Source organism: Tachypleus tridentatus, chromosome 7, assembly GCF_004210375.1.
Source record: "Tachypleus tridentatus isolate NWPU-2018 chromosome 7, ASM421037v1, whole genome shotgun sequence".
NCBI classification, from domain to species: Eukaryota; Metazoa; Arthropoda; class Merostomata; order Xiphosura; family Limulidae; genus Tachypleus; species Tachypleus tridentatus.
In genome coordinates, this window is record NC_134831.1 from 78,664,833 (window position 1) to 78,689,734 (window position 24,902).

Consider the following 24,902-nt stretch of genomic DNA (forward strand, 5'->3'; position numbering starts at 1 on the left):
TCGTCCGTGGTACTGTGTTACCGATCGACTTGGACGAGTTATGTCGTCTACGGCACTGAACAGGTTAAAGAGAACGACATTCTGATGTGTATAGCATACAGTTTAAAGTTTTGGACCAGACTAACTTGGACTGGATGCCAAATGTATGAACAGGGATATTCCATGCACTTCGACCAATAGAGTCGAATTTATTATAGTGAGATTTAATCTCCTGAATAATCGGTATTCCGATGAGACAACCAAAACTGCTGAAACGGGCATAAGAAGAAAGTTGAGGACAAGGCTGGGCGGATGGTTGATTGAAAATGCGAACAATGCCGAAATGTAGGCGTGATTTTGTTAATTCATATTCAAGAAACAGTTTTTGTTCAACAGTTGAAATAAGTTATGATTGTAATCAGTTACTAAATTATAGGAGAATTAAACACCACCGTGTTACTCAATCTGTTTAATATAAATAGAAATCGGAAGCTATCGTGAATTAACATGTTTATACTAAAAACAGAGAGAGTAACTTGGACATTGTTGTAGTATTTACTGTGTGTTACAATTTGAATCGGTAATAATGACTTAATTAACACCAAATAATTTTATATGAATACTTAAATGTCAGTTTGTGTGTTTTTCCGTTTGGAATACGCTTTAAAAATAATTAAAACAATAGTTTGCCGGCACTCTTAAGAATGGTAGAAAGTGTAAAATTATTACCATGAGTAATCTTACCGTTGCTCAAAATACCTCTTACTTTACACCATTATATTGGAAGCTTTTGTAAGAAGTAATTTTATAAGGATATTTCTGCAGTTGTTCATATTGAAATCAATTACGGTTGCATTTATGTGTTTACAGAATACGTGCCCCTGAAAGTCCAGCTATTTTGGTTTCTTTCGGAGGCGTCGCTAGACACTGGCATACGGGGATGTGCCCCGATTCTATTTGGTACTGCCCTGAATCCCCGAACTGGCGTTTAGAACAAAAACTGGAATAGAAAACCATGATCAAAATCGTACTGAAACGTCAGAGATTCCAACGCCTATGAGCCTGAACCCTGAATCGTTTAATCATCTAGCGACACCTTTAGTTCCTTTTATTGTTGGGAAATACTTTACAGTTTATTTTTTAACTATTCTTAATGAATATTTTGTCTTGTGCTTCTCAATAGCTTATATTACTGAACTCGTACATCATTCAACCACAAAAACAGCTTCACTGACTCTGTCTCTTTTACATCTGAAAATACAGGTGACATAAAACTCTCAATTCTGTTTGTTCCATTCCTGAAATTCTAGACTTGATCATGATAACGATTTAGGATGTTCACAACGATTCACTTTTGACTAAATGAATAATTGTGTCAGCTAGTGAAGTGCTAAAGTTAATTTAAGAAATAAATTATATTACCAGACATAATGCATTGCTGCAATAGTTTGCGCCTGATTGTACTTTATAAGTCATAAAAAAAGTTGTAATATTATTAGTAATACTATGAGGTAATATTACAGATGGTTTGTCAGTAAAGGTAGCCTGACTGTGTTGCCTCAATTGTGTGTAGCAAGCAGTTGTTTGAAACAAATAAGTCGAAACTCTACAGTGATGAACCCGGAACCATTTAGTAGAAAGGGTATCTACCAGATGTTTTTGCTTTTTTTGAAGAAACAAGTTACTGAACACTGCTACATTTTCCAGTAGTTATTTCATTCCTCTCCGTTACCATCCGCCGCTCGCCAGTACAGTGGTAAGTCTTCGGATTTACAACGCTAAAATTAGGGTTCGATTCCCCTCGATGGGCTCAGCAGATAGCCCGATGTGGCTTTACTATAAGAAAGCACACACACACACACACCTTACCATCCCAATCAAATTCTTGGTGTCACCCCTAGTTGATGTTACAAGTACTATAAGCACAACAAATTACATTAATAAAATCATTCTATCTTATCAGAATGAGCGATTTTTGTGTAATGTCTTATTTATATTTGCTGCCCGTTCATTCAAAGGTACTTGTACGACGTTACGCTGCGTTTCAGCAGAAAAAAAAATAACTGGTTCTACCTAATGTTTCTACAAACGGTTGGCGGCAAGTGTTTAGTCAGTGGTCTAGAGCTAGACTTGATACAATAAAATTGAACTCATTCGTCATTAGATAGTGAAGAAAACCCCCTTTTAATGCCATGCTGTCCCTGTGCTTTTTTGTTTTAAATATAAGAAATGACATCAAAATGTAATTGACGAGATATAATAATAATATCTAACAATCATAGAACACATGACGAACAGTTGATAAAACAGAAAAGTTTCTTATAACACAAATAAGATATTCTTCAAGCCAATTAAAATCAATATAATACGCACAAAAAATACATAACATATAAACGTAAAGAGCAATATACAACGCATCTAACCTCTAAACTATAATATCAGAAGTACGTTTATGGAAAATGAGTTGCCTACAATCCGTCTATTGGTAACACTTTTAACTAGTAGTTTACGTCTGTGCAATTTTTAACATTATTAACTAACTTACGATAAATAATTTAAGGACGTAAACACTTGATTTACAAGTGATTTGGTATGGTCTGGTGATTCGGTTACTCGACTCGTACTCTGAGAGTCGCGGGTTCGAATCCTATTCACACCAAACATGCTCGCCTTGGGAGAGCTATAACGTACGGTCAATCCCACTATTCGTTGTTAAAAGAGTAGCCCAAGAGTTTGTTGTGGGTGATGGTGACAAGCTGCCTTCCTTCCGTCTAGTCTCACACTGCTAAATTAGGAACAGCTAGCGCAGATATCTCTCGTGTAGCTTTGCTACACAAAAAAAAAAAACACAAACCAAACCAGTAGGAAGAGGTCACGATTGTACCTGACCCTCAAGGTCCACCCCAAAAACTTATATCGACAGTCAGAATCGGGGAACAACGAGGTGAGCATGTAGCTACAGCATATGGAGCTCTGTGTGGGTTGTGGGGGAGAACACAGACTATCCTAAAGAACACGGAACCAAAATGCCGTAACTGACAGTAACAACTGACTGTAAATTACATGTGATGTCTTAAATATAAGGACATCAAAACAAGAATCTGTAATGTACAAAACAATCCAAATCCAAATGAAACGCAGGCGTCAAATCCGAGAAAAACACCCCTACTTTCAACTCCAGAAACCAGAACCGCTAGCATACGGACAACGCACAGGCATCGTGCATACAAACACAAAATCAAGAAACACATAAACAAATTAAGCAAACACTACCTCAACCCACAAGCATTACTACACGAGAACAGGAACAACATGCAATTCAAACGAGTCATGAACAAAACAGTTAACCTAATTACAGATGCAGTCAAACACTTCCTTTGAATTTATCACACAAAATCAAGACGATTGTATCACATTACTCATAACAATCGCCATTACAACTATTATTAAACCGAATAATACAAACCCTGCAAAATAAAATTAGGGTTAAATGGCAAACTATTCATTCACACACTAGAAATAAGACAAAATTCATGGACGTGACCATGAAAAGGAAGAGTACCAGCAACTAGAAATGAAATGTGATTACCAGCACGGAAGTTACCATATTCAAGCCAAAAATTAACCATTGTTCAGGAAGGAGGAAAAAGGTCTAAATGGTATCTGACTCTCCCAGGTCTACACAAACACTCTAAGCTCCCATGCCGAAATGATGTGAGGAAAAACAAGAACCACAACCTCACGTGTATATATTGAGAAGAAACGTAACTGGTTATTCAAAATATCCTCTTTTTTTTTTATGGGCGTTTCGGTTACACTTAATGGATTTATTTTTTATTTACCGGGGCCTGAAATAATAGTGTATCGGGTGGAATTGTTTCAATTACACCGTTCCTAAAAATATCAGTTATTTGAATTGTTAAGAACATCTTGCAGTAAAATGTGATAATAGAAATATTAAAATAATACTTTTAGCACAGTGTGTAATTCCTTTCTTTATTTAATTTGCGTGGACAAGATGTAATCTAGTTACTACCGTCCTGGACTGTGGATCTGAGGATTCAGCACCGTAAAACTTTCGCGCATCGTGAAGTATTGGCTCCCAGTCCTGAACACTCTTTGTATTCTTTAACAGACGTGTACTTTTGGTACACAAAATTTTTCAAAATGTATATAAAATGAGAGCAGTTATGCTAATTTTTCACATTAGCGCATTTAGTGACCGTGCTATTTCTCAAAACGTTACTCTTGGTGTTTGTTATTATCTTTTCAATTGAGTGCCCTCTGACGGCTACTTACGTTTATGAACTCAAAACATAGTTTATGGCAACTACAAGCAAATTTGGTATGGTTAAGTCCAATTCTGGGTAGATGTACTGTGACAAAAATGTAATTTTTATTGATTTATATTAAATATTGTTTTCATGAGTGACACATATACTTTTTTATATATCTTAAAAATTGTTTTTGTGAGTGTTCATGCTATGCGTTTTATGTGGCTTTTTAAATGTATTCCTTCGTACAGAGCTTTCAAGCTGCTTATTTATCGTGCAAGAAACGATGTTCTCAACTTTCCATGTTGTTAAATTAGTTAATTAATGAAATATTTTGAAAAGTGTTATCTGGGGATTAGTAAGTTTAATCCTGCGTGTCTGTTTATTGACTAGATTGACTACCCAGATGCCAAGCTGATGCAGTCTGGTCAGCGTCAGTCTTGCACCACCATGAACCTGGAGAAATTACTTGCATTAGAGCAGGACGAAATGTCGATAGAACCTCATCATCAGATACCTGTCAGCAACACTGACGAAGTAAATCATCAGCCTCATCACTTGCAGGTACTGTTTTGGTGTATGGTACCATAGATCTTTTTAAAATGTTATGTTGTTAATCCAAGACAGATTGCCAATCAATTTCGTTAAACAGATTCTAACTGTACTCTGAAACGTCATAGTTTTTTGTAATAGTTATAAAAGTTGATATACTGAAATGTTACACAAATTTTGTTCCTGGATAGTATGTGTTATTTCTTAATTGCTTATGTTGTAAAAGTACAGAAAATGGCCATTATTCCCTTCAAACTTTGCTTTTGTGACCTGGATAATGAAATTTAAAATTTAACCTATTTTCGATGTAAAAACGGGCAAATTTGTACATTTTCATTTACATAAGGTCTGAATAAAACAACATATGAATCAAGATTTACATGTATTTAAACTAAAGTTATATAACAATGAACAAAAATGTTTAGAAGTGAGTAGTTTTTCGAGATTTGCGACTGTACTGTAAATAACTTTCATATATCAAGCCTCAAATATAGTTTCCCATCATGATTCCGTTATACGCTCCTTAATAGCGGCGTTCAAAGTCCAGTATATCTTGGTGGAAGCGCTCGCCTTGCTCCTCTGAGTATGCTCCCATGTTCTTCTTTAATTTATCAATATGAGCGTCAAGGATATGGACTTTCAGGTACATCCTGCAGCCCATTTTGCTGCAGTTCTTTACCAGAGTCTCAACCAGTTCCATATAATTTTCGGCCTTATGATTGCCCAAGAAGCCCCAAAAGCTGCTCCAAGCTTTTTTTTCCCTTCTTACTGAGCTTCTTGAGGAATTCTGTACACTACAGGATCTTCTTTATTTGTGATCCAGCAAATGCACCAGCTTTGACCTTTTGCCTCGGAAAACTTAGGGAAGAAGTCTTGAAGGTACTTCAAGGCTATAAACTCCTTATCAAGAGCTGTGACAAATTGTTTTATAAGACCCAATTTTATGTGTAGTGGTGAGAACATCACCTTCTGGAGTTCCACTAGTGGTTCACACTTGACATTGTGCCCCCCCCCCAGAGAACTCGGTCCGTTGTGGCCAGTGCTTCCTGTTGTAGTGCGCTGCGATGTCCTTGTTGTCCGAAAGGCAAAAATAACAGGGAAACTTGGTAAATCCTCCTTGGAAGGGTCCTCCATACAGAAGTAGCAATTGCTTCAGTGGTCAGTGGGTTCACGCCAAATTCTTGGAATAGCGAACTTCATGGCTCTCTTTTCCCCTCTGTACCATCCTGCAAAAGAGCAAAATAAAATTATTATGAAGAATAAATTTATTTCATCCACAAGAGGTTCATGCAAAATATTTTGATATTTTTTCTATACTATTGGAAATTAAGAAATAAAAATAAAATGTTTAATTTTAAAAAGTCTAAAATGTATATAATATAAAACCTTACTATTCAAGCAAGCAAAAATTGTCCATCTTACCTTCTAGATTTTTTTGCATTGCTCGCAGGTAAAACGAGGTGCCCAGGGTTTGTCTTGATCCCCGACAGGCATGCTGAAATATGTCTTGTAGGCTTCACATATTTTAGTCGATGTTGTCACAGAGTACTTTTTCGCTCTTGTGTTCAGAATGCGTCTGGAGAATGCTTGCAGCTTCTTGATGCTATCTCTGATAAAATCATATAGGTCTATGTGTTCACTTTGGCAGCTAGAACTAAACTGAAGTGGTGAGTAGTGAGCCCCTGTATATATATATTACTATGGAAAGTCCTAGAAAATTCTAAAAGGTTCTTGAAAGTTCTCGTAAGTTCGAGAAAATTCTCTAACAGCTACTCAGCACTGAATCTACCTGAAATGTTCTGGAAAATGGGTAAATTTGAAAGTGCCATTACCTAGGTCACAAAAGTAAAGTTTGAAGAGAAAAATAGGTTTTTTTCCCTTTACTTTAGGCATAAGCAATTGGGAAATAACACCTTTTGCCCAGGAACAAGAAAAAGTAAAAATCTTGTTACGTAGTATTATTTAAGGCAGTCAGATGTTTATTGCTTTAAATATTATGTATATAAAGATATTTTTGTTGAATTTTGAATTTGAACTCATCAGCTGTCTGTGTAGTGGAGAATGAACGGTCTCTCGTTGTATGGTGATACCAGAATGTTTCACAATGTTCCGTTCCAGGTTTATGTTAATACGATATTATCTGAAAGTGAGTTGTTCCAGGTTGTTCAAAATGCCCAAAATGAGTTATCTTTGGTTGTGTATCGACTCCTGTCAGGTTTGTTTGTATGAATAGGCCATACTCTTTGGAGTAGGCACCTTTTGACTTGTTAGCGATAAAGTTCAACAGTTAAACAAAAGTCCACTTGTTTTAAAATAATATAAAAATATAGTCAAATGTATATACAAATGTTCGTCATACAGTTAATTACCACCGTTGTGTCCAGGCTTGTTCAGTTACTTTAGAATAATTGGCAAGATAAATTATTATTTTATAGTCTGTTATTACAATATAGTTGGAAATAATATCACTGATGTAAACACAATTATATTCAGAGCTTTAAATAAATGTATCTTTTTCGTCACAAAACACACAGATTTGTTAAATTATTTTAGAAACCGACTAGCATGAGAAATTATTTCCTCCCTACTTTGTTATGGCAATACAATCTGTAATAATTCGTTTTTAAAATCGTCACTATACTCTCTTATGACTAGATCATAATAAAGCAGTCGATATATCCTATCTAACTAACACTGTTTAACTTAACTTGGTCTACATTTCGCACTCGTATATATAGCCTTACCAAAATCTAGAACTTTCTACACACTACGAGATATTATGACGCAGTGATACTCAATAAAAACAACGAGAAAAACTTTAAAAGCTTTCTAGCAACACGATGCAATAACGCAACAAGCGCTAATTCACAACAATTGAACTGCATAACGTACGATTCGTACACAGTACGTAAAGAAACCTGTGAAAAACTGGTGCTTCTAAAATATACATTTAACACTCACTGTATACTTAACCATCTTAATCATAACACTCGCATTAGCTTAAAAAGTCGTGTATATCCTCAAGAGAATGTCTCACAGTGACTTCATATAATCAGATGTTATGTCGAAACCCCTTCAAAGTGTCAACAGGAGCTGTTCTTATCGATAGATTTTAACTATTTGCGCTTCAATTTCCAGTAATACCAATCATAACTGGTGACTCGTAGATAATTCTACGTTACCAGAGCCTACTTATAAATATATGTATTTAAATGTCTTATTTCTACGTTTAGAGATGCAAGCAAAATCTTATATTTTGATATGCATTGATTATCGTTGCCTTGTAGCTGTTTCTCTTCCTTATTAAATGTTTATTTGTTATTATTTTACAATGGGCGAGTTTGAAAGCTAATGCGAGCTTACATTTTAACGGTTTTTGTGTTTCTTAGCAACGATTTAGAAGTTATTTTTTGCGGTTAAATTGGTGGTTACTAAATCAAATTCAAGAAGCTCGAATTGTATAGAAAATAAAACAAAATAGGAAATTTTATATTGTTTGCCTTCTTTTAGATGGATAATAATATATTATTTCATAAATACACCATTATTTAACTACAATATATTACAACATAATAAAGGACAGATGTAGAAGTAATAAAATGTAAATTTGAAAAGAAAAAAAAAGTCCTGTGATGTAGAGGCCTACTTCATGGCCCGACATGGCGAGGTGGTTTAGGCACTCAACTCGTAATCCGAGGGACGCGGGTTCGAATCCCCGACACACCAGACATGCTCGCCCTCTCATCATGGGGGCGTTATTATGTGACGATCAATCCCACTATTCGTTGTTAAAAGAGTAGCTGAAGAGTTGGTAGTGTGTGATGATGACTAGCTACCTTCCCTCTAGTCTTACACTGCTAAATTAGGGACGACTAGCGCAGATAACACTTGTGTAGCTTTGCGCGAAATTCAAAAACAAAACCAACCTACCTCGTTTCTTGATTGGTAACACCCTCTGGTGTAGACTGCAGTTCGTCTTATTCAAAGCTCGTCATCACAGTTTCAGTTAGGAAACCCGAGAAATACCGTTAGACCTCTTGTGTTATCAGGTGGAGTTCTCGTCGTCACGAGCTAGGCATCTTATAATGGTGAAATGTATATAATTTTTCAGGAATTTTTGAGTAATTTTTCAATCGCTGTACATCAGTTATTGTGAAATCAACTTCAAGGTATAGGTAGTTGTAAAACGTAAACAATGTAGTTAAATACAATGTTTTGAAAAGCTGTCAAGGTTAAATAATTTTCAGGCCAACAAGCAAACATATGTGATGAAGTAATAAAACTTGAAGTTTATATTTACTGTAGGCATGTTAATGTTTTTGGCTTACACGAGCAGACAGTTTTGTGAACAAATCAGCAATAACGTGGGGTTCCATTTAAACTGTCAAATTTATTATGAGATGCCCCCAAAGGCTTTTTTTTTTCATACAGTAAGAAATAATAAATACCGTAGTTGTGTTTATCGTTCTGAGATACTGAACTGTAAAATACAAAAAGAAACCGTATTAGCCAAGTATCACACCCATACATAAAATAAAAAAACCACGTACTATACGATGTCAGTTGAATAATTCAACATCAGTAGATTTTATAAACAAAGAAAGTTAGATTATGTAATTATCAGATACAGTTTTGTGAACTTAATGTTATTTAGGTGACAAAATAAATAGTAATTTCCTTCTTTTATTTAGAATCCTAACGACAAAAAGGAACAAATCTAGTTACGATTATTACATGGTTTTGACGTTCCAACAAAATTTACTTTATATTCGTAAAATTATAAAAAACAAAATAAATATTTTTATTATTGTAATTTATTGTTTACTGTTTTAATTTATAGTGAACTAGCTGGAGTACCCGTACCCTAGACAGAAGTTATGTAAATTCATGATTAATGAAAGGTTATCTTGACATGAAAAGTTGTTTCCCTTATATGTAATTGCAAACAAAAAAAACAACTGTCAAACATAAAATATGAAATCATAAGTTTGCACGTGTCTCCGCATGGACCTAACAAACCTTCATGGCAAATTTTGTGAAACTCCATAAATAGGAGCAAGGCAATGAGAAAAAACGCATAAATGTCCATAAATACCTCAAAATGCAAACCATAATTTTTTTCACGTATTTCCCGCGGACCGAATGAATCTCCATACTAAATGGATACATCCACACCCTGCGAGGTAGTTACATGAACATGCAACAAACAAGTGCTATGATATTTATATAGATCATATATTGTTTAAGTAATGGGTTGACTTTTATAGTCTAACATTACTAATCTTCCAAAGTTTGCTGCATTCTTTTAATGACTCGCTTCTCTCGTACCTCGAATTATTAATAAATATTTTGTTTGTATATTTAAAAAGGTTATGAAGTTTTTTATGTTTGAAATTCAAATGAAATACGAGTTAAAATTTCTAGCACAGACTAGATTTCTAGTATTAAAATTGTGGAAAAATTTTGAGGTCCACTACATTTACCGCCTGGCTTGAAATAGATCATGTTGAAAATTACACCAGGTTATTCCAACCTACTTCATTGCCAACGCACGTGGATGTCTTCATGTTGTGCCCTATCACAGACTGAGCAACATAGAAGAACAAATTACTAGATGCGGAAATTATACATTTGAATTGTTTAAGAGGACATACTTTAAACATGGTTCCAAAAGTTCATCCGGTAACTAGGATAATGAAACCAGTTCATGAACTGTCTTGCAACGAATTCACTTTAACAATGTTCGTATGTATAATTACAAATAAATAAAACGACTGTGAACTTCAGGGAAACTTGCAAGTTGGTTATACTTGCCATTGGGCATTTGTTATAGGCTTATTATATTTTTACAGTTTAACAATGCGTTATTTATCCAGTTCGTTAGGAATTTTCAAGACTTAGAAGAGTAAGATAATAATAGTATTCCGAACACGTTATATCCATTTTGAATGACAGACTTCGTTACAGATATTGTACGTTCCTGATTAAGTCGTAAAAGCGAAACTTTGAACAAGTAAAACAACTTGTAACGTTCTCTGGAGTTCACGTTCATTTTATTTATTTGTAGTTATAAGTACTATGCTCCAGTCAGCATTATGTTACTTATGTAAGCATATTTGTATGCGTTAAAGATATTTTGAAATCGCGAAAACCCATACCAATACTGCTGAGTAATGCATTCTTCGGGCAGGAATGTTTCAGGGCTGGACTGAAAGTGCGCGACCGTGATAAGTGGATTTTTTTTATTTTTTACTTATGCCACATTTTGTGTCGGGTTCAATATAATTAGTTTCAATTCTGCATAAATAATGTGTTAGTCTAGTTACGTTACTTTCTGTATATATATATGAACAATGTTTTAAATAAATTACACGATTGCTCTGTTTATCTGACCGTGTATGCAATAAGACAAACTACATATTGCTACAAAAAAAATTATTTGATAGGTACAGTACTATATTGCGAAAAACATGATGTGCAGGCGTTAGTATGGTGACCGAAATTATAATGTGGACGTACTGATGTGTTGAAGAAAATATGATCAAATTATGAACTCTGTTTGATCTGCTACTGAACGTACTTCATACATTTCATCAAGATATTAAAAATAGTTCGGCCCGATATGGCCAAATGGTTAGGGTGCTCGACTCGTAATCTGAGGGTCGTGGGTTCGAATCCCCATCACACTAAACATGACGTCCTTTGGCGTTACAATGTAACAGTCATTCCAACTATTCGTTGGTAAAAGAATACGTGTCAGTAGGTGGCGGTGACTAGCTGCCTTCCCTCTAGTCTTACACTACTAAATTAGGGACGGATAGCACAGATAGCCCTCGTGTAGCTATGCGCAAAATTCAAAGACAAACAAGCAATAAAAATAGTTCATACGAAGTGATTGCTTTAATGTTTCAGTTTAATATATTAATATAACAGTATATATTAATGAAAATGCAGTGTCCTAGACCTCTTGTGTGTTAATCCATACCTGGTGACAAAAGATAAAGGTAATATACATTTTAAACCATAATTATTTATTGTAGCAAAAACACGCACACAAAACACATTTTGCTGCATATTTCGATCACGAATTCCATGACCGAAAATTTCAGTTGCTGGAGTGTTTTAATATGACGGATAGTCTCGCTATTGATTAGCGAAAAGTCCAAGAGTGTGGTGAGAGATTTTCACTGGCTGCCGTATTTCTAGTCTATCACTTATAAACTATAGAGTTAGCGCTGATAGTACTTGTGTAGCTTCACGTGAACTTTAACAAAAACAGTTGTAACCGAAACATCTATCAAAATATTTTGTTCTTGTAATGATAAATAATTGGTTGATTTTTATTTGCAACGTGAAAATATTCATAGATCGGTTGACAGTGTACAGTAAGTAAATAACCTTAAATTTAGTTGACGCTATATGAACGTAATTTTTGTTAAACTAATCAGTAAAAATCTAAACGTTATAAACAATGTATTTAAAGTTGTAAGAAAGTAATGGTTAATTACGTCCTTGACAGTTTCAATTGTTCCAACGAATTTAGGGACGTGTTTATTTTAGAAGCTACACAGCTGTAATTGGTATGTAGCATTAAACGTGACTTTTATTTGTATAGCGATATACTAATATGAATGGAAAAACTCTTGGTCTTTCCTTACACTGAAACTTCAGATTCTTTTTTCTTAAATCGAGATTAATTTGTCATTGTAATTACTTCTTTTTTTCCGAAATAGTTGTCAGAATATCCACAAGTCCAAACAATATTACAACGTGGGGAGACTTTGTTGAAGTCCAACAGAAGTTCACACGGCAGTGATACTTCTTCAGCTTATTCAGGTTCTGACACGATGCAATCAGTACAGTCTTCACTGGAGGACCAAGAGGTGGATCTCACAGGACTCACAGAGAGTGCTGTGGATTCTGATGATGAGGAGGACCTTGCAGAGTTAATTGATGTAAGTTGTATTTACTGGAACGTTAAGAGTTGATAAAAGAAAAAAATTCCGAATTTTGAACACTTAATAATAATGATAATTTATGTTGTAAATTCTTAAAAGAGGAAAATATTAAGAATGACATTGAACTTTTTTTAGGTTTTTATTCAGTGAACAAATAAAGCCTATTTGAACTTTTTTGCTTTATGGTATTATTCCATTCGTTGGACAGATAAAGCCAATTTGAATTTCACATCACATTTTGTATTTTATTTTTTAATTAAGAAAATTGAATTCAAAGACGAACTAACTGCTTATTTTACAGAGGTCGTTTTGAAATATTTCTTCAAATATAAATACAGGCCCAGCAGGGCCAGATGGTTAAGGCGCTCAACTCGTAATCTAAGCGTCGCGGGTTCGAATCCCTGTCATACCAAACATGCTCACCCTCTCAACTGTTGGGTGCGTTATAATGTGACGGTCAATCCCACTACTATTCGTTGGTAAAAGAGCAGCCCAACAAATGGCAGTGGGTGATGATGACTTGCCTTACACCTGCTTGAATTAGGGACGGCTAGGGCAGATTGCCCTCTTGTAGCTTTGCCAGAAATTCAAACAACAAACAAACACAAATACAACTGTAGATTATAGCAGAATATTTTTTTTTTTTCTTGGTAGAACCTTTCTGTTAGAGATACAGTAAGGGAGTGCTTGGAGAAAGACTCTTCAGAACGAACTGAAGATGATATTGAAGTACTATTGGAGTTCATGCAACATTTACCTGTAAGAAAGTTTTCTCTCTTTTATTTTCTTTTAATTTTGATTTGCAACTTTTTCTTGTTCAAGACTGTACTGCTATGTATGATAGGTTCTATATAACAAACTTCATGTAATTTTATAAATTTAGTGTCATAAACAATTTTCATGGCTCAGGGTAATTTTGTTTCTTAAGTTAGTTATGAATGTGTGTGTATAGATGTAACAAATAAGAATTAAACTTAACCTTTTCATCTGTCAATCACATAACCTTAAATGTTGGAATTAGTGACTAATTTTTTAAAGTATTCTACTATTCTAGTGGTGACATCTACAACGTGGTGAAAATAAAAAGAGGCTGTACAAATTATAAGATACATATTAAGGCTTTTTATTGAATGTTTGTTCTCTATTAAACTCCTGAAAATTAGTTTAAAACTTGTATCTTTTAACAGGCCTTTGCCAACATGACTTTAGCTGTGAGAAGAGCTTTATGTGCTGTGATGGTGTTTGCAGTTGTTGAGAAAGCTGGAACAATAGTAATGAATGATGGAGAAGAACTAGATTCTTGGTCTGTCATTGTCAACGGACAAGTTGAAGTTGAACTGCCAGATGAAAGCACTGAAGAGCTCCATCTAGGTGAAAGGTGGGTGCCTTAAAAAATTTGCTGTGTCCAGCAGTAAACAAATAGTAATGGACAGATGGCTATTGCACATTTTTTACTCTCTGAAAGTTAAATAAGTTAGTAAAATCGGTGAAACCAATTTATTATATTTAAGTAAATATTTTAAACATTTTTTTCTGGTAAAACTATGTTATTTATTAAAAAAAACATTTTGTGTGTATTATTCTGAAGAAACTAAAACATTTTGTGTGTATTATTCTGAAGAAACTAAAACATTTTGTGTGTATTATTCTGAAGAAACTAAAACCTTTTGTGTGTATTATTCTGAAGAAACTAAAACATTTTGTGTGTATTATTCTGAAGAAACTAAAACATTTTGTGTGTATTATTCTGAAGAAACTAAAACATTTTGTGTGTATTATTCTGAAGAAACTAAAACATTTTGTGTGTATTATTCTGAAGAAACTAAAACATTTTGTGTGTATTATTCTGAAGAAACTAAAACATTTTGTGTGTATTATTCTGAAGAAACTAAAACATTTTGTGTGTATTATTCTGAAGAAACTAAAACATTTTGTGTGTATTATTCTGAAGAAACTAAAACATTTTGTGTGTATTATTCTGAAGAAACTAAAACATTTTGTGTGTATTATTCTGAAGAAACTAAAACATTTTGTGTGTGCTGAGAAACTTACATTATGGATTGTTTTATAGAAGCTTTCAGGTTATTAATTTTAAGTAATGGTCGTTTTGTGCAATTTATAAACACAAATTTGCAATATTTCTCATTAATGACGAAGATTACATTTTGTGTTTAAAAACAGCTAATTTTTAAAACCTCGTTATATAATTCTATATTACGAACAAGTTAATGTAATTATATTAAGGTAGAACATGTGGAATTTTTTTAGTTTTGGGATAACAGCTACAACAGAGAAAATGTATCACCAAGGGGTGATGAGAACTAAAGTAGATGATTGTCAGTTTGTGTGTATTGCTCAAAGTGATTACCACAAAATACTTCACCAAGGAGAAGAAAACACCAGAAAACATGAGGAAGATGGTCAGGTAGTTCTTGTAACAGAACGGAGGGTACTGGATAGTGGCAGTCGACAGGGTCATGTAGTCATTAGGGTATGTAGAAACAAAATTTGTGGAATTTGTGTTTTTCTAATAAATTTGTGGGTTGTTCTTTGATAGATTGTTTAGGCAGAGTATTCATGATGAAACTTTAGAATAAATGTCAACTCCCTGTTGTGGAGACACAAGTGTAGAGGATGGCGTTTCAAAAGCCTTCTGCCTTTCGTCTTCAGGTCAGTGACCATCCATTCTACAAACGTTCATCAATTTGTGGGTTTTTGTAGTTGACTTGTGATTGAATTTGTTTTAGAAAAATTTGATACATTATTATTATTATTTGCCTTGTATTAAATATAAATACATCTTTTATTGTGTAGGTTTATAACAAAACTATTTGATGTGTTTAGAGAAAAGTATAAATTGAAAAATATTTTGATTAATATGGATGAAATATTGTAAATATATTGAATGATTCCATTATATAATGAAATAATTTTTTTTCATAAGAACTTATTTGTTTCCTAACTTTTCAAGATCCATTTTGTATATAAATACTTAAAATCTGCTATTCACTAGGGAACTCCAGAAAGGTTAATGGCTCAGTTAGTGGAAGAGAATAGTCTCGATCCTAGCTATGTAGAGGACTTTTTACTCACACAAAGAACTTTTATCAGCTCACCTTTGACAGTTGGTAATAACCTTCTTAAGTGGTTTAAAAATCATCAACTGAGAGATAAGGTAAGATCTTTTCTTTGCTTGAATAGTGTTCTCTGGTTATATTTAAATAGGAGTTACAAATAATATTACAACATTCTCTTTTGTTTTCAGTTTTTCTCTCTGAATTAAGAAAATTTACTGATCATATTTATAATCACTGTTAAGAAGTATCTATACACTTATTACTTTTATTATGAAATATATTGTTATTGATAAAAATAATATAAAGGTAATGTTGTGATAAGAATTGTAATATTATTGCTATCCTATTATGAGTTTTATAAATATGTTTTAGAGATGTTAAAACCAATTTATCTTTATTCCTTTTAATATTCCTAGGTTATTAGGGTTATTCTTCTTTGGGTTAATCACCATTTTTCAGACTTTGAAATGGATTCTGATATGATGGAACTTCTAGAAAAGTTTGATTCTGCTCTTGAACAAGAGGTATGTTAACCCTCATCATTAGCAGTAAACCGATGTGACAAATAGACATTTTTCAGTATGATTTACATACATTCACATTTCTTTTTGCATAATATTAAAAAATAATTAATATTCACGAATAAGGATTTTTTTTTCTTCAAGTGTGTAGATACTCAAATGTAAGCAGGTATTTTAAAAGCAAAATATTAAAACCTCTGTTGTTAATGTCTTATTTCAGAAGATGCAAAGCCAGTTACGCTTACTTCACATTGCCTGTGCTACTAAAGCTCGTAACAGAACCATTACTTTAGCACGTTCTACTCGAGATGATGTCCTTCAGTTCTCCATTCTGGGAGGCTATGAACGAGGTTTTGGAATCTTTATATCCAAGGTCAACAACAATTCCAAAGCTAAAGAAATGGGACTTCAAAGAGGAGACCAGGTAGGAATGTAGTGAAGAAACCAATAATTTTTTTTTATATTTATTTTTTGTGACTTATTTAAAGATGATTAATCATAAGAAGAATCTTATTTTCTCTTGCATATATTTTCTAATAGTCTTCTTTTTACTTTAAAATTTTCAAAGAAAAAACTAGCATTTACAACTTGTGGATGTGTTAAACCAGTTGAATGTAACTGATGTAAAATAGCAAAACAACCATATTCTACAGATGTTAGTTTTAGCTGAAGAAAAGTACAAAGACGTATATAAGATAGCATGAGGAAGAGCATAAGAATACTATTTCTTTATTAATGAATTTAGACACTGCATAAATTGTTACTTGATTACTGATTGATTTTCAAGTAAATATCTGATATCTAGATTTTGGAAGTTAATGGACAAAGTTTTGAACACGTAAGCCATGCTAGAGCTCTAGAAGTCTTAAGAGGATCAACCCACCTCTCAGTTACTGTCAGGTCCAATCTTTTAGGTAGGATGGTCTTCTAGTTTATGCTTCCAAATTTTGTATGTTTGTAGAAGCTAAATTTTTGTTTTTAGATTGGTTACTTTCTCAAAGGAAAACATTTTATTACATGTACAGTCTCATTCTGTAATTTTTCCTTAATTTAAATCTGACGAAACCCTAAAAAATAGCTTTCAAATGTCTAATAAAAAAAGTTATAACTATTTCTAAAGTGACAGCATTTGTACATCCATTTAAAATTTGGTATTTGATCTATGACTGTTTACAAAATTACCTTGTTATTTCAGCAATATAATTATTTACAGTTTTGGAATTATTTCGTTTTATATTTCCTTTCCTTTTTGAGGCAAAGTTGAGCCTATGACATTCAGCTTTTGTATTTTTCTTTTACATTATATAAACAAAAATGATAGAAGTTGGATTCACTGTATGTAAATTTTGTAAAAGAAAAGTTGTAATAATTTAGTTGTTCTAAATGTTTTCTATAATTATTCTTTCTTCAAGCTTTTAAAGAGATGCTTAACACACCAGAGAATTCTCCTCGGCCAAGAGGAAGAAAAATTTCTGAAATTGCTCGGCTACAGCCTGATCCCAGAGCTAGGTTATCCTCTCACTTTGACTTTGGAGACATTAGAGGTCTAGTGGATATTCCACTGGAGTTAGGAGTGAATGCATTACTCTTTCCTCCAAACTCTCCACAACCACAGTGTCTTAAAACCTTGTCTGATTCTGCAGCAGATGGTAAACATGAAAAGAAAGGTTTCAAGACTCTCAGTAATCGAGCAAAGCTGAAAAAGGCTCTTGCAAAAATGAACTTCATGCCAAAATCCCTCAATAGGTAAGCAGATTCTGTCGATTTTGTGCCTCTACTGATGCACAGTTGCAGGTATATGTGTGAATAACAACACATCAAAAGAGTGTCACAATTGTATTATGGTTTTAATTATTTGAAATTAATAAAACAAAAGAATTCCTTATTATTATTATTTCTCTTCATGGTTCATATTTATCATTCAGTTGTTATTTTACTGATGTTTTTAAACTCTTACAGATTGTTTGCTTTCTCCTTTAGTGAATCTCACTTGAACAGCTCGGATGACAGTTTGTATTCCTTAAATAGCGTGAGTAGTAATGGTTCAGCAAATATTCAGGAAGTAAGAGCAGGTTCTCCTCAGCGGTCTTCTGGAACTGGCTCCCTTCATCACAGTCAAAGCAATCCAGACTTGGCATCTTTATCAGCTTATATTGAATCAGAAATAAAATCAGACTTCCCAGAACATGTGCTGAAAGTGTATCGAGCTGATCAAACTTTTAAATATTTACTCATCCACAAGGTGTGTGTTTTTTAGGATGAAATGCTAAATTTCTGTTAATATGGCATATTTCTCAAGTGAACATTTATTATTGTCAGTGAAATCTGTGGTCATTTTTTTTTTCATACAATAGCTTATTTTGAAACTTAATTAGTGTAACATTATAAAAAATATGTAAAACAAAAATCTGTATGTTTGTTTTTCTTTTATCTAACTACTACTAGGTTGCTGTGCCAATTTCAAACAGACTTTGTGGGATGACAGTTTAAAACAAGAGGCACATTATTGGAGGGGGGGGTTAAAACCCTCTCCACCCCCCATTATTGCTGTTATTGAGCATTTATCAATCTTTGACATACATTAATGTTAACTACATAAATAATTGATGCCACATCCTTACATGTACAAAAAAAAGTTTTATTTTCTGTAACACAACATACACATGGGGTAAATAAATGTCTTCTATATCAGTGAGTGTGCTAACATACTCTAAGGATGAATGCAAAGAAAACAAATGGCCACCACTGTTGCAATAATACATAAACTCGCATGAAGTTAATACTATAATGGTAATATGAAGTCGTTTCTTGAGTTATGACTATTTTCATTTTTGGCCTGTGACCTTACAACTTTTTCCATTAAGATATTTTTGCAGCCAATGAACATTGATTGATAAATAACTAAATTTTTTAGAAGGTAATGAAAAGTTGGAGGCTGAAAGCAAGTAACAGTGTTGGATATATAAGACTGATTAATGTCGCATTGTTATTTAATTTACTTTGTGAGTTAATATTTAATTATTGTTTGGTTTTCATAACAAGGGCATTAAAAGTTAAAACCATTATAAAGGCAATAGTTTGATTGTGTAATTTGGTATAAATCGTATGCTGTGTGTGTTTTTGTAGTATTGTTGACACCAGGTTACTCGAATATTTGATATTTCTGTTGTTACCTTAAGTGGGTATTGTTACCTTACAATACCACTTGCATTGTTTAGAAAAATTTAGGGCCTCAGTGAAAAACGTATAAATATAGATGATGAAACAAGTACGAGTAAAGTTGAGTCAGAGAAAAGTTACTCAGTGAAAGAAAACGTGAAGTTAGCCAGCATATGAATGATTAGCTTTACAGGTTATTCTGAAGTGAGTTTCATAGTCTAACAGAGGTACTAAGAATAATTTGTCTTGTGAAAGGGTGTTGTAAAGTAAGTAAACCCATATGTGTGGACTTTGACAAAAGGAGAGACTATTATCTGTTGTTCAAGATACAAGTGTGGAGACTATTATCTGTTGTTCAAGATACAAGTGTGGAGACTATTATCTGTTGTTCAAGATACAAGTGTGGTAATCAACAGAGTGGTGTGGGTGAATTATTCACTGGCACTATTGTGATAAAAGCAGAGAAAAACTTTGTTTTGCCAGTTGGATTCTAATGTAATTGAATCATCAAAAGGAGAATTATTTAGACTGTTAAATAAAACTATGATAATCTATAGTGTAACGATTTTTTGTACATACATTTGACTTATTTTGAATATATTATTTTAAACCAGGTGGGTTGTGTTTCTCTTTGTTTATTGTCATTTATTGCCAGTGATTCAGACACTGCTTGACAAACAGAAAGTACCCCCTACTGCCCCTACTTTTCTGATACCTCTTTCTACAAAGTCATCCTGACCATCTAACAGCATATACTATGTGTGGAATATATATATCTGTAGTGAGTTCTTAACCTTGTACAAAAATTTTGGTGAGGTAATAATGCTACAAATAAATAGTGTGAAAGTTAAGATATTTGTTATTTATCATTGCGTCCAACCCCACATTATTTTAAGTTCATAACCCAGTCGAAGGACAACTAATCCATTCTAGAAAGCAGAAAGGTTATATTAAAATCATCTTAATGTATATTATTTACATTGATTTTCTGTTTTAAATATTTGAATTTTTACCACTTCTAGGTGGAACTAGCTCAAGTACTATATACTGATTGTGTAATACTTCTGTTTTTTTTTATAGGAGACTACTGCAAGGGAAGTGGTGATGTTGTCTCTTCGAGAATTTGGAATTACAGGTCCTAGCAGGTAAAAAAAATAAATAAATAAATAAATATAACTTGTGTAATGCATAAGAAATCTTGAACCTTGTAGCAGTTAGTATCTTAAATATTTGCTATTAAATTGTACCTGACTGACATAGTTTCTTCTTTGGAACCCAAGAGCTTAAAGTTCAGTTTCTAATAATAAAATACATTTATTGTTATTATTGATATTTGATTGCCATTATGTTTTCAAATAAGTTTTATAGTAAGGTATTTGTTTTTAATTGGGATATTAACAACTGCAGTAACTAAAATCGCTTCTGTTTTTTGTTTTGTTTTTTTCAGCAATTACTCATTGTGTGAAGTGACATGTGGAGAAGGGGGTGTTGTCAAACAGCGCAGGTTGGCAGACCAGATGCACAATTTGGCTGAACGTATTGGACTAAGCAGTCGCTACTACTTAAAAAATAACTCTTCAACTGAAGCTCTTGTACCTGATGAGTTGGCTGGGGTAAGTTATTTATAATTACTTTCAAAATATATATTTTTAATGCATAATTTTAATAAGATATATTTTATCATATACAATACACACACATATACACACTTAAATAAACAAAATATGTATTTAGAAATATTCCATTGTTTGACACAGGAACTCATGAGAGAAAGCCAAGTTAACTTTCTCCAGTTAAACAGTGTGGAAATAACTATTCAACTTACTTTGGAAGACTTCAACGTGTTCTGTCATATTGAACCTACTGAATACATCGAAGATTTATTTGAAAATAACTCCAAGTATGGAACACCTATGCTTTCAAAGTTCACAAAGGTAAATACAAGGAGCCAAAAGTCTTCATGTTCCCATAGAATGTTTTTTCTTTACTAAAATGACACCAAAATCCAAATAAATGTAGAAATATATTTGTCATCTTTTTCTTTAATTAACAGTGATTAAGTTTAAAATACTTAAAATATTTCACCATTTTAAAAATTGTGAGTTACCTAATGATAACAATAAGATGTTGAAAAATATAACTGGGATAATTTTGAGATTAATAAATACTTTATTGCATATGTAAACCATAAGGTATTAAAATACTTTTGTTTTAAAAGACAATATTAGTAGAAATCTTTGTAGTTTATTAATACGTTAAAATTTATCACTCTTAAAATAATTATTGTAAATGTTTTTTTTTAAGAAATGTAATAGAAAGAAGTAGTTACCAATGTTGCTTGTTATTTTCTTAAGTTGTTATTCATAATGGTGATGGATAGTGTTCTTATGAGTGTTAATTCAAGTAAAATGAATAATTCACAATGAAAATAGGATTGACAAAAATAAAAAAGTAGAATTCTATTTATAATTTATTAGCTAATATACTATGCTCTCTATATTAATATTGTGTTAACAAATGTTCCTCCTTCCTTTTAACTTTATTTTCTTAGCTTGTCAATAAAGAAATGTTTTGGGTAGTCACTGAAATTTGTAGTGAACCAAACCCTATAAGGAGAATGAAAATCATCAAACAGTTTATCAAAGTAGCAAGTAAGTATGAAATACGGTAGAGGATCATGTTTCAAACATGTATTTCTTTTTGTACTTTTATTTGCCCTATACCTTGGGTTACAGTTTTCAATAGAATTTATACAATAAATACTTTAAGAACATTGAAGCTTAAGGATATGTTCATAGTGTTTTTGCAATATATTACTTATTCTATCTCAGTCAGAGTGTTGGAAGAATTAGAGAGTCTAAACGTTCATCTGATACAACTGTTTTGTAAACTTAAATAAATAAATGGTAAAATTTAAATGTAATTTTCTAAAGGCAGCATCTCAATCTACTAATTAGGAAATTATGTTAACTAACTTGGAGCTACTTGAAAATAATGTAAAGTAAGAGTATAATATTACAAAAAATTAATATCTTGCTTCAGAATTATTTTATGGCCATAAAGATTGTAAATATTAATAAATTATTATGTGAAATTATAATTTGTTATCACTTTAGCTTTCAGAATTATTTTTTTTCATATAATATTGTAGCTTTAATACTAACAAAGAAAACTAATAAGCATCTTGGGGTAGTTCTGAGCCATTTAGTGTATTGTTGTTAATCATTAGATCAATTACTGCTTTAAAAAAACAAAGGATTGAAATTTCAACACTAATCTGTTATTAGATGTCTAAAGTAGTTACATTAGAAGAAAGCTCAAACTTTCTTTGTCAGATTACCTTATTTGTTGAAATATTTTCATAAATGAATGAGATATTACAAATATATTGTAAAAATACCCTGAGCAGGTGCAATCTTAACAAACAGTGCAAGATTTGGTTTATAAATTGTGGTAAATTATCACTGCTATTCTAGTTCCAGATTTGTTCAAATAACATGCATATCTATAATATTATTAGTAGTACCAACTTTGTATATAGCAACAAACTGGGCTAGACAGTAGAGAATACAACAGTAAGGTAGCATTTGATTATATATATGTTGTAGACATATAGATCAGCAGTTTCACAATGAATATTTAAAGTAGCTACTGATGCATACTTCATACATGTCTACAGATTTATCATATTTCAAAATCTATAGCCAGAACCTTACTGATGCATATGAAACAAGAGAAGGCAACAAAAGGAAGAGGTTTTTGTTTGTTTTTTTCTTAGCTTGAAGTAGATATACACTGAAAATAATTGTAACTAACTCTTGTACTGATATAAACTATGATATCTTTTATTTTATTCAAACTTCCATTTTTCAGCACCATATTTACGAGTAACATAAAACCTTCATGTACAGTCCTAGTGACAGTTGTGTTATTGTTGTGAGGAGATTATTACAGAACACAATTTTAAATATAAGTAAAGAAGTAGTTGTAGGAGATGCTATAGTTATTTTTATAATCATCTGAACCTTGAACACAGTGTTAAATTCATGTTTTATGGATGTTTGTTTGTGGTGATATTGCAGCATGTTATGGATACTTATGTAGATACACATGTGTGCTACATCCATTATAGTGAGGTGTTAACAAGACATTTTTACTGTTTCACAGGACAATGTAAAGAATGTAAAAACTTGAATTCCATGTTTGCAATTCTCAGTGGACTTAGCCATGGAACAGTGTCAAGGCTAAGATCTAGTTGGGATAAACTACCTTCAAAATATTCAAAGATGTTTAAGGTGAGAAAATTAGTTTTGTACCTATTAACGTTTAAAATAAATATTTTGAAATATATATGTATATTATTAAAATATTTTGGTTGTTATGCAATATGTTTTAACATAATGAAGAAAAGAAGGTGCATTTATCTTTCTACCTATCTATACACAGTCACCCCTACATAACTACAATAGTTATAATAAGAAAAGAAGGTGCATTTATCTTTATACTTACCTATGCACACTACACAGTCACCCCTACATAACTACAATAGTTATAATAAGAAAAGAAGGTGCATTTATCTTTCTACTTATCTATACACAGTCACCCCTACATAACTACAATAGTTATAATAAGAAAAGAAGGTGCATTTATCTTTCTACTTATCTATACACAGTCACCTCTACATAACTACAATAGTTATAACATTTAATGAGATATTCTTTATTTGAAAATTAAGTTTCTGTATATTTATCATTAAAAGTCAAACTTCAAAATGTGTGGTTTAATTGAAGTACCAGTTTCAGACTGCCATCACGTAGGCTTGGTTTCAGTTGCTATTATTAATAAATGTATAGTCACACTGAAATTGAAAATGTAGAACAAAGTATTATCACATGATAAGGTGGTGAAACAACTTGATGAAATAGCACGTGGTTTGGTTGCAACTTTTCTCTTGTCTGTATAACAGATATAATTTTCTAGTATTTGATAAAAACCACAGTTTTTGCACTGTATGTACATTTAATTACAGATCACTAATTTATATCCATTCTATGTTTAACTAATAAACTTTAAATTCTAAGCATTGTATGTTTAATAAAAATATTGGCTTAAATTCAGAATATGTTTAATATATTTTAATTTCTATATAGCATGTCTAAAGAACAGGGAACATTTTTGACTGAAACAATAATTTTACTCCTTAGTATAAGAACTTGTTCTTAAGTCTGATAAAGGTCTATATATTTTGAAAATCTTAGCAGGCTTATTGTTGGACTTTGTTTGTAAAAGTTACTAATCATCCTTAAATAAGTAAGCAGAAAAGCAATACACCTTGCTGCATATAAAGGCTTGTTTAGAGCATAATAGTCACAAGGTGGTGGT

At 32.4% G+C, this 24,902-nt stretch overlaps 1 protein-coding gene across 13 annotated transcripts in view; it reads left to right on the top strand.

Moving 5' to 3' along the window:
- Positions 1-24,902, top strand: part of LOC143256040 (rap guanine nucleotide exchange factor 2-like) — a 146,420-nt gene that overhangs the window by 102,036 nt on the left and 19,482 nt on the right. For 11 of the 13 annotated variants that reach the window (XM_076512632.1, XM_076512635.1, XM_076512634.1 and 8 more), the window contains 16 exons: positions 4,647-4,817; positions 12,539-12,760; positions 13,418-13,522; positions 13,951-14,141; positions 15,032-15,254; positions 15,777-15,938; positions 16,257-16,364; positions 16,582-16,785; positions 17,167-17,275; positions 17,774-18,107; positions 18,342-18,603; positions 20,601-20,665; positions 20,968-21,133; positions 21,278-21,454; positions 22,072-22,171; positions 23,688-23,815. In XM_076512632.1, the coding sequence (XP_076368747.1) occupies positions 4,647-4,817; positions 12,539-12,760; positions 13,418-13,522; positions 13,951-14,141; positions 15,032-15,254; positions 15,777-15,938; positions 16,257-16,364; positions 16,582-16,785; positions 17,167-17,275; positions 17,774-18,107; positions 18,342-18,603; positions 20,601-20,665; positions 20,968-21,133; positions 21,278-21,454; positions 22,072-22,171; positions 23,688-23,815 (2,727 nt within the window). Of the gene's footprint in view, positions 1-849; positions 1,736-3,432; positions 3,751-4,646; positions 4,818-12,538; positions 12,761-13,417; positions 13,523-13,950; positions 14,142-15,031; positions 15,255-15,776; positions 15,939-16,256; positions 16,365-16,581; positions 16,786-17,166; positions 17,276-17,773; positions 18,108-18,341; positions 18,604-20,600; positions 20,666-20,967; positions 21,134-21,277; positions 21,455-22,071; positions 22,172-23,687; positions 23,816-24,902 lie in introns of those variants that run through there. The other 2 variants (XM_076512640.1, XM_076512641.1) reach the window with 2 other exon arrangements.